We start from the raw sequence: 13,179 nt of genomic DNA, 5'->3' as shown, positions 1-13,179 counted from the left end.
TAACAAACAAACCCATCTCTTCATCTTTCGAAGAGTCTTCATTAAAATTATCTTCATCATCCTTTACTTAGACCTTGGAAGAGTGAGGCCTTTAAGGAGATGGTTCTCTTATCTTGATTAACTTTTTCTTTCTTTTTCAATTTTTCTTCACTGGATTTGATCCTTTTCAACTCGTGTTCATGGCTGGTAAGCTTTCCAAAAAGAGTAGATATGTCAACAACTGTAAGATCATTTGACTCTTTTATAAATGTCACTATTGTAAGTCGTTCCTTACTTAAAGATCTTAACACTTTGTTAGCACAATCCTAACAACGAGATGTTTTGAATGGAATTTTATTAACCGAAGGTGGATCTAATATTACAGGCTTGTATGTATATAATCAACAGAGAGAGTGTTTAGAAGATAAGATCTAACACATACCTAATCTTAAAGCCTTAAACATTAAAATTCTATGAACGATAAACCTAACAACATACAATTCTAGAAAAATTATTACAAATTGTTTTTCTACAACATATTATCACAAACAATACTGAAAACATAGCAAAAAAGGTTTAAGCAACACATATATGAATCGTGATTTTCTTTCTGTTGAACACAACCCATAAAACTGGGTGTTCTTCAAGATCTTCACTCGATCTTAAGCCTATCACCTTCCCAGAACAAAAGTACGCCAAGATTTTGTTTGCAGTAATCTTTACTCGATCCTAACAAAATTCTCTTATTCGAGTATTTTAACTACTGAAGGAGTTAGAAACTCAAAAAAAAATCCTGCAATGATCATTTGACGTTATCAAAATTTTTCTTTGGAAAAGAAATTAATCTTTTTTTTAGGAAGTGAGCCTCCAGGTTCAGAATCACCACTCGATTCTTCAATTTTAGAATACTTAACAAGCTTTATAAAAAAAACATATTTAGAATTTCTAATGTACCTTTCTACCACCACATACACTCACTTTTATAGTTGCACAACTTCAACAATTGGGTTTTTGACTAAAAGGTGAAGATGATTAGTTTTTAGAATAATCTCATGCAACACTTAATCATAAATCACAAAATCAACACTCAAGAAAATGTTTCTTTAAATCTAAATCAAGAGAGAGAATGTGTTTGTGAATGAAGAAACACTCTTGATTTTTCAAGAATTATGACAAGTATGAATTATTCACTGTAGAAAGATTAAAAAACGATTTGATTTATATATGTGCTAGAGATGGGCGTTGCAATCTGGCAGGAATTATAGGCTTCTCCATAGCTTATCCTCCCTTTGTCTATCTTGGTGTTCCCATTTTCGTAGGTAAACCTAAGGCCTCTCATTTTCTCGCTCTTGCAGGAAAAATTAAATTAAAGCTTGCCACTTGGAAAGCAAGTCTCCTTTCAATGGCTGGTAAGGTCATTCTTGTCAGGACTGTCATTCAAAGCATGATGGTGCATAACATAGCCATTTATGACTGGCCATCAAGCATAATTAAAAGCATAGAAGGATGGATGAGGAATTTCATATGGAGTGGCAATGTTGAGAAGAAAAAATTAGTCACTGTAACTTGGAACAAATGCTGCAACAAGATAGAGGCAGGAGGGATGGGCATCATTTCTCTAAAGAATTACAACAAAGCCACAAATCTACATCTTTGCTGGCTCTTTCTAAGCAAAAATCAAGCCTGTTCACACCTTTTAGCTGCTAGAGTCATCAGAAATGGGAGACTCATCAAATACTCAATCAAATCCTCTCTTTGGAAAGGCTTAAAGGACTGGCATCAGATTGTGATAGACAATTACATCTGGACTATTGGCAATGGCAAGAACATCAATTTCTGGTTAGACAATTAGACAGGAGAAGTTTTAGCTTTAAAGTATAAGATTCCAAGTGTCTTTCATGCTAAACTTAATAAGACAGTGGCTGATTATTGGAAGAATAATGCTTGGTCCCTCCCTGACAACAACTTGAGCTCTCTTCCCTCTCTTCTTGCCACTATTAGTAACTACTCCATTTCTGAGCATGATTCTGTTGATGAGCTTGCTTGGAGATCTATTGAAAGCGGCAAGATGTCCATAAAGAATGGTTATGAAAGGATCAAAAGAGAAGTTAAAACTGGTAATTGGAAACTCTTCCCTTGGGATCCAGATGCTGCTCCTGCTCACTCTATGCTAGTTTGGAGGCTCCTACATAATAAAATTCCAACTGATGAAAATATGACTCTGCGCAGCTTCTCCTTTTCTTCAAAATGCACTCTCTGTGAAGGTCATAGTGAAAGCTCAAAACACTTATTTTTTGAATGCTCTTTTGCCAGCAATTTTTGGAAATGGTTTAGTAATATCCTGGCTGCACCTTTCATCATAAGCTCTCTTGAAGATTATGTGCAGATCCTTCAAGGCACATGGAGTCCTCAAGCTATGGCTGTAATCAAAGCAAGTTTAGTCTTCATTTTGTATCAAATTTGGCATGCCCGAAATATGGTTAGATTTGATCACACGTTCATTCACTGGAAGAAATGCATTTTGAATGTCACAGCAAGAACAAAATTGGTTGGAAGGCTAACAACAAAAAAGTCTGACAATTCAGTCAGCAGTTTCTCCCTGCTCAAACACTTTGACATCATCTTGCACCCTAGAAAATTGAAGTTGATGTCTTGTGGTGTCCTCCTAACAGTGACTGGATCAAATACAACATAGATGGCGCGACAACCGATTCTCCTTTAATGGAAGCTAGTGGAGGCATATTCCGTGACTCTCAAGCAAACCACATCACTAGTTTTTCTGTTTTCTATGGTGCTGGTACCCCTGTTCTTGCAGAGTTCTGGGAAGCAATTACTGCCATTGAGAAAGCCAAACAAATGCAGTGGAAGAAACTTTGGATAGAGACAAATTGTGCTTTAATTATCAAGGCTTTTTCGAACGGAAATCTTGTGTCGTGGCTTATCAAATCTTGTTGGCTAACGTGTTGGGTGTATACTTTAACAATTGATTTCAGAATTACACATATATACCGTGAAGCCAATTTTTGTGCGGACTTATTAGCTAATATCGGCTTACAGCGCAAATGTTCGAACTGGTTTAATTTTGTACATAACGACATCAAATTGGATTACTTGTTAGACAAGTAAGGAACCCCTAAGCTTAGACTTGTTTCTTGAGAGGTTTTGGTTCGGTCCCCCTCTTGGTCATATCCTAAAATTATGATTTCAATTATGTGAAAGAATTATTTCAATGAATTAATAAATAATACTAATACAAAAAATAAATATGTAACAAGATACAAAACCAAAATTAGTACTTTTAAAATAGAAGAAATAAAATTTTCCAAATAATAACATCACATTGGAAACTTATTTTCCCTAATAATTCAATTTATTTAGAAAAGACAACCGTGAGTATCACATGTGACTTTAGATTAAAACATTATATAATGGGCCTTGAGTCCATTACACTCATGACATATAGTGGATTTCACTATCTTCAATTTTTCTTTATATTTATAGCTTGCAACACACGTGATACCCAAATATTGACACATTATTACTATTTAAACTTATACACTAAGTTCCAAAATCACAAGTATCTATATATACACACACAATAAGAGATTCCTTGTGCTGTATTGTTTTGTGCAGTGACAATAATGGCCCCCCTCCCACATTTTGCTACTATTATTTTTTTACTCTCTTGGTTAGTGAGTATCCAAGCAGAGGAACTGAAAACCTCCCAAAAACCATGTGATTTTCAAACAATCTTCAATTTTGGTGACTCAAATTCAGATACTGGTTCTATGTCAGCAGCATTTTTCCCTGCTATTTTACCTTATGGTCAAACTTTCTTCCATGAGGCTGTTGGTCGAGCTTCTGATGGCCGTCTTATCATAGATTTCATTGGTATAATATATTTCTATCCTTTCAACATTTTTTTATATGTATGCTGTGAAACGTGAATAATTTCACATTTCACAACATACTCGTATAAATTTTTTTTTACAGATATGTATATATGTTGTGAAATAGATATGTATATATGTTGTGAAATGTGAATAATTTTTTTACATATATGTATATATATATATATATGTAGCAAAGCACCTTGGAATGCCATTGTTGAGTGCTTATATAAACTCAATTGGAACAAGCTATAGACATGGTGCAAACTTTGCAGCAGGATCATCAACAATCATGCGACAAAACAAGACCTACTTCGACGGCGGAACGCCTTTCGTTCTTGAAATCCAAGTACAACAATTTAACAATTTCAAGACACGCACCGCGGAGTTCTTCACTCAAGGTTGGTTATAATAATACTCGTGAGAATTGAAGATCGCATATTTTTAAGCATGATGTTTAATGTATATGATTTTGAATTGCAGCAAATAAAAATTCTTACACAACACATTATCCAAAGCCAGAGGAGTTTGCCAAGGCTATTTACACTTTTGATATTGGTCAAAATGATATTGCTTATGTTCTTAGTAAGTATGGAAAGGAAGATTCCCAAACATTGATCTCAAATATTGTGGAATATTTTTCAAAACAACTTCAAGTAAGTCGACATACGTTGTTTGTATATTATGATACATAAATGTATATTTTTTTCTCCATATATCTAACTAAAAATCATTCATTCATGATGATCAATCATTTATAATAATTACTAATAATAAAATTTAATATATCATTCCTAACAAATCTGTTAGATAAAGTAATATTGGCATGTATTCTTAATAAAAATAAAAAATATACTATATTTTTTTAAAGTTATGAACGGGTGGAATATATATAAATGAGTAATAATAACATGTTTTCTTAATATTTGTTTTGTTAGTATAGATATATAAAAAAATATTTATTCTATTTTTTCTTGGCTAAAAATTAAATTTTTTCAATATTAATTGTTAACCTACGTCTCCGGTCTACATAACACAAATTGACATGATGTATAAATCTATCATATATTAGTTGTAAACTAATTTATTTATTTTTCAAATAACTAGTTGTAAATTAAATGATTAATTTTTTTCTCTCATTGTGGCCAGTTTTAATTTTACTGTTTGTAATTTTATTTTATTTTGCAATTCCAATATACAATCAGCTTATTACAAATATTCATAGAGTAATTTATATATGATTAAAATAACCTTGAGAGGAGTATACTCTCAAGACCTAAACCTCCACCGTTGAACCAACCTTTAGAATTTACGATAATTCTATATTAATTTATTAAAGTAGTCTGTTGATTAATTGCAAAGATTTCTGACACATAAACTTTTAATAGATTAATTGACCAAAGAGTCAGCTATACTATTATAGATCTAACAACACAATTTGTTGACCAAAGAAGTCAGCTACACTGTTATAGATCTAAAAATAATACATTTTTTTATAAGGGATCTAAAAATACATCAATCCTAATAGTAGTCAATTTTGCGTAATTTTTTATTAAAAGTTTACATGTATATTTTGAAAAATAAAAAATCGAAATTCTCTTGCATTTTGTAACAAGTATTAATACATTGGCATACAGAATGTATATAGTTATGGAGCAAGAACATTTTGGATACACAACACAGGCCCCATTGGTTGCCTACCAGTATCCATGCCAATTCACAATGCCAACCACAACATTACTTTCCTGCCTGGTTATCTTGATCAAAACGGCTGCGTCAACTACCAAAACGACTTGGCCAAGGACTTCAATAAAAAGCTCAAAGACAAAGTTGTTGAGTTAAGGACATTGCTCCCTAATGCTTCTTTGACATATGTCGACATGTACTCTGCAAAATATGAGCTAATCAGTAATGCTAAAAAATCAGGTATGAACATGACCCTCCAAATTAAGCTCACTCTCTGAACCAAATTAAGCTGTGTTTAGTTTTATAATATGGTTGCAAGAATCTGGCGAGTTCACGTGACATTACAAAAGAAATTAATTGAGGAAATAGTTTAATTATTCCTTAAAAGAAATCGTGTGTCAGAAATATTTATTGGTCCTGAGTAACTTAATTAATCATGCTTCAAATTTTCAAATGTGTAATTTATGTTCACACGTGTAATTTTATAGAAAATATGAAAGATTCTAAAATATACTTTATTATTAAAGTCGTGTCCTTAGGCCTAAATTAAGAATACTAATATAAAAAGATTTATAAGAAGATTTAAAAAGGAGTACATTGACACTATAAAATAGTTTTACACTATCATCTAATAGAAATTAATCAATCTGCTATGTCAATAAAAAAAATTTAATTGAATATAGGGTACTAATTGATTGACAGTGTAAAAATATTTTATAAACTACATCACCTATTTTCTCTTATAAAAATTATTTAAAAAACTGAAACAGACCATAAATTTTAAGAGCAAATAGGTGATGCATTGTCTGTCAACCAATCATAACCTTGTTAAGCTCAATCATACTGTAAATTTTAAGTTACTGAATTGATATGGCAGAATAAAATGTTTCTATTAGATGATAGTGTAAAAAAAATGTACACTGTCGGTGCACTATCTTTTAACTTAAATTTTAAATTTGAACCGATCGATGAATTTTAAAAGTAAAGTATAATGTATTGATGAAGAATTTATCCAATTAAAATAAGTTTAATTATATAATTAACCCTCTAATTATAAATTGATGATTGGATTAAATTGCAGGATTTGTTGAACCTTCTGGGATATGTTGTGGATATCATGAAGATGGTTACCATGTATATTGTGGAAATAAAGCAACGATTAATGGTAAAGAAATTGTACCAAAATCTTGCAAAGATCCTTCAAAGTATATAAGCTGGGATGGCGTGCACTACACTGAGGCAGCAAATAAATGGGTCGCCAATCGAATACTCAATGGGTCCTTTTCAGATCCACCACTTCCCATTACACACTCGTGTCAAATTACTCATTAGAATTTACTACATCCTATGTTTATCAAAATTATGCAAGTAATACTATGGTGATAAGAATAGCAAATTATCACTACCATTTAAAAGTTCTAATAGCAAAATTATCATACTTTTAATTTGGTAGTGTTACAATTTGAATATTTAGATTGTGTTTAATTAATTAGGCTTATTTGTTTTGTTATTTGGTTGATGTTTGTTAGAGAAATTTACTCTAACAAATTGTTTATTTTTGGGCCTATATATATAGTAAGTACTATGCCCAGCTTGTAAAACTTGAGTTTTAATAAAATAATTCTTCTCTTTTTTGGGTTTTATGTTGACAATTATTTTATAGACCTCATGGTCATGGGATAAGGACTCCGGCTGAAAACCTCAAAATACTTTCTTATTTCGGAGATGCATCTTCGAAATCACTTATTTTTATATTTTTAATTATTTCGGAGATGTATCTCTAAAAAGAAAAATCCTCTATGGCCATGGCTTCCACAAAAGCTTCCTCTTCAGAATTTGTTGACGCTGTTGATGGTGATGAGCAAATTTGTTGTTGCTTCGCTTGGATTGTTGCGGTGAAAGCTGAATTGGACGTTGGTAGTGTCGTTGCAAGAACTTGATTATGGGGTTGAATAATGTATAGAATGGGTTTTAGAGAGGAAGTGAAAGTGGTGTACAAGGAATAGATAAACGTGCTGATGAGTTCATTGCTAAATTCCATCAGCAAAAGAGACTTCAACGCCAGATTTCTCTTCTACAATGCAACAAGGAAACACCTAGCAGAGACACGAATTGACATATCTTAAATATTTCGGAAGTATATTTCTAAAATATTCTAAGGCTATGTTTGGGAGTTTGGACGGAGAGGAGGGAAAGGCTTCCGAAAACGAATTTTAAAAAAATATAGAAAAATATTTGACATTTTTTTAGAAAATAATTTTGTTTAGAATGATAAAAGAGTCATTATCATTATAAAATTTTTAATTTTCAAAATAGGATAACAACCTAAAAAATATTTAGAAAATTTATGTAAGCCTTCCAAAACACTACTTCAATACAATTTTTGAGTTCCCTCATTTTATGGGATTTTTGGTGTTACGAAGAAAATCAAACCCTCAAAAACCCTCATACCCAAAATCTTTTTATTTTTTTCACTCAATTCTCCCTATTTTCCAAAGCTCTCCACTCCCTTCCCCTCCAAACTCTCAAATATAGCTTAAGAGGTGATATTGGAAGTGCATCTCCGAATGCAACTTTTTTTCTAAAAAAAATAGTTTTTTCAGAAGTGCACATCCGAAATCACCTTTTTTGATCAAAAAAATGTCCCTTCGTAGATGCACTTCCGAAATATAGGGGCATTTATGGAATTTCGCTGCGTGTTGCTAAAATAGTAGAGATGTATATAAAGAAATTGTCTTGATGTTTCTTTTTTAATGTATGATGTCCATTTTTGCTTTTTTTGCTTTTTTTTGCCTATGATTTAAGGGTCCGTTTGGTGTCAGGATAATAGAAATAATAGGATATCTGTATCATATTTTATCTTAATCTAATATTCGATGATACAACTAAATATGATAAGTTAATCCTAAAACTTATTATATTTTGGGCCAGTTTATTTTGGTTTTTTTTTAAAATGATTTTTATAGTGTTAATTTTGTGTAAAATTTTTTAATAAAATAACTTTTTATAAAACTTTCAAATGAAAATTTGATTCGAATATTTATCCTTAAAATATAATTTTAGATATTTCATCTATTTATAAAAAAAATTGGATATCAAAATTTCAAAATATCACTTAATTTTGAAGCTATTTCAAATAGATTTTCATAAAATTTTGTTTTGAAATAGCACTTTTAAAAAAAATTGTGATTTTGACTAAGTTTTGGTTTTCAATAATATATGTTTATGTTATAGGATATTAAAATTAAGAGTTAAATATGTTTTTGGTCCCTCTAAATATAGCGGTTTTCAACTTTAGTCCCTCTAAACATTTTCTTCAAAGAATAGTTCCTCTAAAATTTTTCATCCACACTTTTAGTCTCTCATGCTAACGTTCGTTAACAAAGCTGATGTGACACTAACACGTGACAGTGACAACAGTCAAAGATGCTGACGTGACATGCCACATGGCTAAGGTCAACATTATATTGGAGCCTATAAAATTTCGTAGCTAATCTGCAATCTCTAGCAAATTTAATAACTAAAAAATTAATATTTTTTTTTGCAAATTTTTGCAACATCAAATATTAATTGAGAAGGATGATTTATAATGTTTCTTAATGAAGAACACCCACTTTTTTCTTTCACTAAGTAAGACACAGTAAGAGAGGGAAGTTTGATCTTTCTCAACAACACCATGAGCACCACTTTAATTCTACAACCCTTTCTTGCAACCTCCATAATCACTTAACTTCATCTCTTCCACAACCAAAAACCACCATCTTCAACAACCATCTCCATACTCTCCATTCTCTCTCCATAGAAACTCTGCAGAAACAACCTTAAGTTTTACAACTACACAACACTAAACATCACACCTCCACCATTTATGTACCTCACTTAAAAACACTCGCTACATCCGAACCACTACTTCAACATCACCATCATTTTGAACAAAGACAATAAAAATAATCTATTTATTAGGTGAGTTTTGGTTTTAAAAAAATCTATTCACCATTGTTTTTTGTGTGCTTCTGTTTATTGTTGTTATTTGTTAAATTAATGTTCCACCATGGACCTATTGTAGTAAGCTTTATTTTCATTTTTATGTTTTTCTGAACTTTCATTTTTTTATTAGTTTCATATTGATCTATTGATATGAAAAAAAGAAAAGATTAAATCCCATAAAAGACATAATTGTGGTTTGCAAAAGAAATTAGCCATTTAAATTACAGTCAAATGATATTTTGACTCAGTGCTATATTCTTCCCTTTGTATACTAGTCATACAATGATAAACCGTGTTTACAACAGTATATATATGCTTTATTTAAATCCTTCTATTTTCTAGACCAAAAACAATAGTTTTAAATTTTCCAACACAATGAAGGATGTTAAATCATATAACATATTCTGTCTCTTTAAAACCCGTGAAAATTTAAAACTGTATATCATTCATGCAGACAAATTTATATTCCATGTGAACGAGAAGGTGCAAAGGCATCAAGACATCTTATACTGATAGGATACATGATTGTTATTAGAGTCTAACCAGAATTGATAACTTACCGAAATTGCTGGAGGCATACCCACAACTGGATCTTCAAAGAACTTATTAGCAAGAGCAAGAACTTATTAATTTTCTGGTTATTGAATTTGCTAGAGATTAGCTACGACTTTAGCTGCAGATTAGCTACGAAATTTTATAGACTCCAATATGATGTTTACTTTTGCCACGTGGCATGCCACGTCAGCATCTTTGACAGCTGTCACTGCCACGTGTTAGTGTCACGTCAGCTCTGTTAACGGACGTTAGCATGAGAGACTAAAAGTGTGGATGAAAAATTTTAGAGGGACCATTCTTTGAAAGAAATATTTAGAGGGACTAAAGTTGAAAACCGCTATATTTAGAGGGACCAAAAACATATTTAACCTTAAAATTAATGTTTCATTTAAGAAAAAATTAATATAAAAAAATTTATAATATTTTAAAAAACTTTAAAAAATCTAATTTTAAGAGTACAAAAAAAAAAATCTATTTTTTTAAAGCTGAAACAAACTGGCCCTCTGTCTCACTAGTTCAAATAATTGTTTTGAATATGAGCTGAGTTAGAATACGACAGGATTGGATAAGAAAATAATTTAATTATTTATCTCTTTAAAATATAATTTTAAATAAAAAATTAAATATGACAAAATATAAATAAAAATTAATTTGATATTAAAAATATGTCCGAGTATTATAAGGGTAATTTTTTAACTTTATATAATATAAAAAATTAAAACTTAATAAATTAGAATATTTAAATGTAAAATAATTATTTAAATTTTAAAAATATAAATATTAATTTTATTTTTATCAAATTAAATATATTTTCTTCCAAAGATAGGTTTGTCGTTTACATATTATATATACATACCTTTATTTTGCTTATCTAACATATATAATAGAATTTAGGGTTAACACCTATTTTGTCCCCTGTCATATGGGGCGAATCCCAAAAATAACCTGTAAAAAAAACACAGATTTCATCCCTGTAATTTGTAGATTTCCCTGATTTGCCCCTCGCTGGATTTGGTCAACCAAATTGATGATGTGGCGTTGTTGTGTTGGCATTTTTATTTTATTTATTTATTTTATGATTGCGTGGAAATGCCATGCGAGTTTTTTCTCTCTTTATTTATTTATTTACATGACTTTTTTTATTGGGATTCGTCCCACATGGTATTTACTCAATAGTGTCAATGGTTTTTTTTAATTATAATTTTTTTTATCAATTTATAAATTTCAATATATTTTACAAAATAATTTAGAAAAAATATAGATTTTTTACAAGGGTAAATATGTCTCTATTTACCCTTGATTTTGGTAAGCAAGCGCTAGTCCTCCGAATTTATACACTTCGATTACTCGCATGATCGACTAGATTAATCCTAAAGACATATATGTGGTTAGTTTCAATGTATTTAAGTTTCTAGGCCTAAATGTAAAGCTAACCTTAAGAGAAAAGGAATAAATGACTATAAAGGTTAGTGTTTGAATGTAAAGGACAAAAAAAGATAAAGTTGGGCAAGAAAAGTAAAGGGTTTTCGACAGGAAAGATAAATAAAAACTATAAAAGACTTTGAATGTAAATAACTACTTTATAACTGAAACTAACTATGTTTCAAACGTACATTCTCAGAGAGACTCGTTTCTCAAAATGCTAGATACTTTGCGTAAGGTTTGAGAATTTGTACAATGTTGAACACACGAAAAATTTATTTACTAAGATCCCTATATATACTAATTTGCCTATATCGGTCTTCTACTTTGAAGATGACACTGTAAGAACAATATTTGGTTTTGTAATATATCTCTGAGTTTTGATGATAACAATGGAGTATTTGGGAAAGAACTATTTGTTTTTTTATGTTTGTTTTTGTGCAAGACTAAGTCTATCGAAGTTATCAGATCAAACAAACACCTTCAAGATGTGCGCTGAAGATCCTATGCGAGTTACTTTGTGTAACAAAAAGTCATAATCTCAAGAAGCGAGCATGGTTTTGCATCTGATCACAATCAGAAAGATCCAAAGATATCTGATATTGTTGTTGCAATGATCTCATGGATTCTCTTCTGAGAAGTGATTCTGATGCTGATGAAAAGGCGTGGCCAAAACATCAGAAGCTACCAAAATATGTTTCTGCGCTACACAAGTTCTAATGAACAGTAGCAAAGCTTCAGAAGCATCTGAAGTCATTACTCTGATACGATGTTTTGAAGACTCTGAAGACTTGAAGCTCTGAAGACTTAAGTTTTTGAAGACAAATAGTTCTGAAGACCAAGTGCTGAAGACTCTGAAGACGAAGTTCTGAAGATTCTGAAGACGAAAATCTGAAGATTCTGAAGACTTGAAATTATGAAGAATAATATTTCAAAGAAAAGTGCTGAAGTCTCAAAGACAAGGCTCCGAGCGAACAAGTTCTGAAGACTTAATCATGAGAAGACTCTACTCATGCTTCAACCATCAACTATCAAAAGCCTCTGAAGCTGAGAAGTCAAATGTTACCATTAGCAATGATAAGTACACCGTACATAAAAGCTTTATTCCACTACCTCTCCATCAGCTTGATTTGTGAAAAGGACAGACGTGGTAGTACTACTCTAAAAATCATTTTGTAATGACTCTTTTTATAATCAGCCGTTCCTCAACGGATATTCTCCAATGACTCTATTCTCTTTGGCTATAAAAGATGAAGATCATATACTTTGTTAATGTTGGTGTTGTTTCTATTAGAATATAACCAAACCATCAACCAGTATAATAACAACAAGAACATCTACCTGCAAATGGATTTTGCATCTTGTTGTCAATTATAAGATGATCATTTAAGCTCTCAATTACAAACACACAATTTGAATATTATGCTCAGAAGTGATCATTAAAGTATGAAGAAAAAAGGATGTTGTCTAGGAAGTTCTCAGATGAATCAAGACTAAGACGTTCTTCTCTCTGGAGCATCAAGATCAACAAAGCTGTCAGAAGCTTATGAAGAAGAAGACGTAAGAAGTCCAAATGCTTTGTGATGTTGTTTGCGAAGAAGCAACTTGAAGAAAAGAAGACCACACATTAAGCTACAACACAATGTAATATTCTTAGTGT

At 31.1% G+C, this 13,179-nt stretch overlaps 1 protein-coding gene across 1 annotated transcript; it reads left to right on the top strand.

Annotated features, from left to right (window-relative positions):
• The first annotated feature begins 3,607 nt into the window (after nucleotides 1-3,607).
• On the top strand, nucleotides 3,608-7,062 carry LOC131611411 (GDSL esterase/lipase At5g14450-like). Its single transcript, XM_058883441.1, has 5 exons — nucleotides 3,608-3,870; nucleotides 4,064-4,270; nucleotides 4,353-4,525; nucleotides 5,507-5,795; nucleotides 6,637-7,062. The coding sequence occupies exons 1-5, from the start codon at nucleotides 3,621-3,623 to the stop codon at nucleotides 6,885-6,887; spliced, it is 1,170 nt and encodes a 389-aa protein (XP_058739424.1). The 5' UTR covers nucleotides 3,608-3,620; the 3' UTR covers nucleotides 6,888-7,062.
• Nucleotides 7,063-13,179: the final 6,117 nt, after the last annotated feature.

This window comes from Vicia villosa, linkage group LG6 (genome assembly GCF_029867415.1).
Source record: "Vicia villosa cultivar HV-30 ecotype Madison, WI linkage group LG6, Vvil1.0, whole genome shotgun sequence".
Lineage (NCBI taxonomy): Eukaryota > Viridiplantae > Streptophyta > Magnoliopsida > Fabales > Fabaceae > Vicia > Vicia villosa.
The sequence above is the reverse complement of the archived record's forward strand: the minus strand, read 5'-3'. Positions and strand labels throughout refer to the sequence as shown.

Bases quoted from the DNA above. Each gene is read 5' to 3' on its own strand.
- LOC131611411 (XM_058883441.1), top strand. From the start codon at position 3,621: ATGGCCCCCCTCCCACATTTTGCTACTATTATTTTTTTACTCTCTTGG. The intron at 4,271-4,352 runs GTTGGTTATAAT...TTTGAATTGCAG, and splicing joins CGCGGAGTTCTTCACTCAAG to CAAATAAAAATTCTTACACA. The intron at 4,526-5,506 runs GTAAGTCGACAT...ATTGGCATACAG, and splicing joins ATTTTTCAAAACAACTTCAA to AATGTATATAGTTATGGAGC.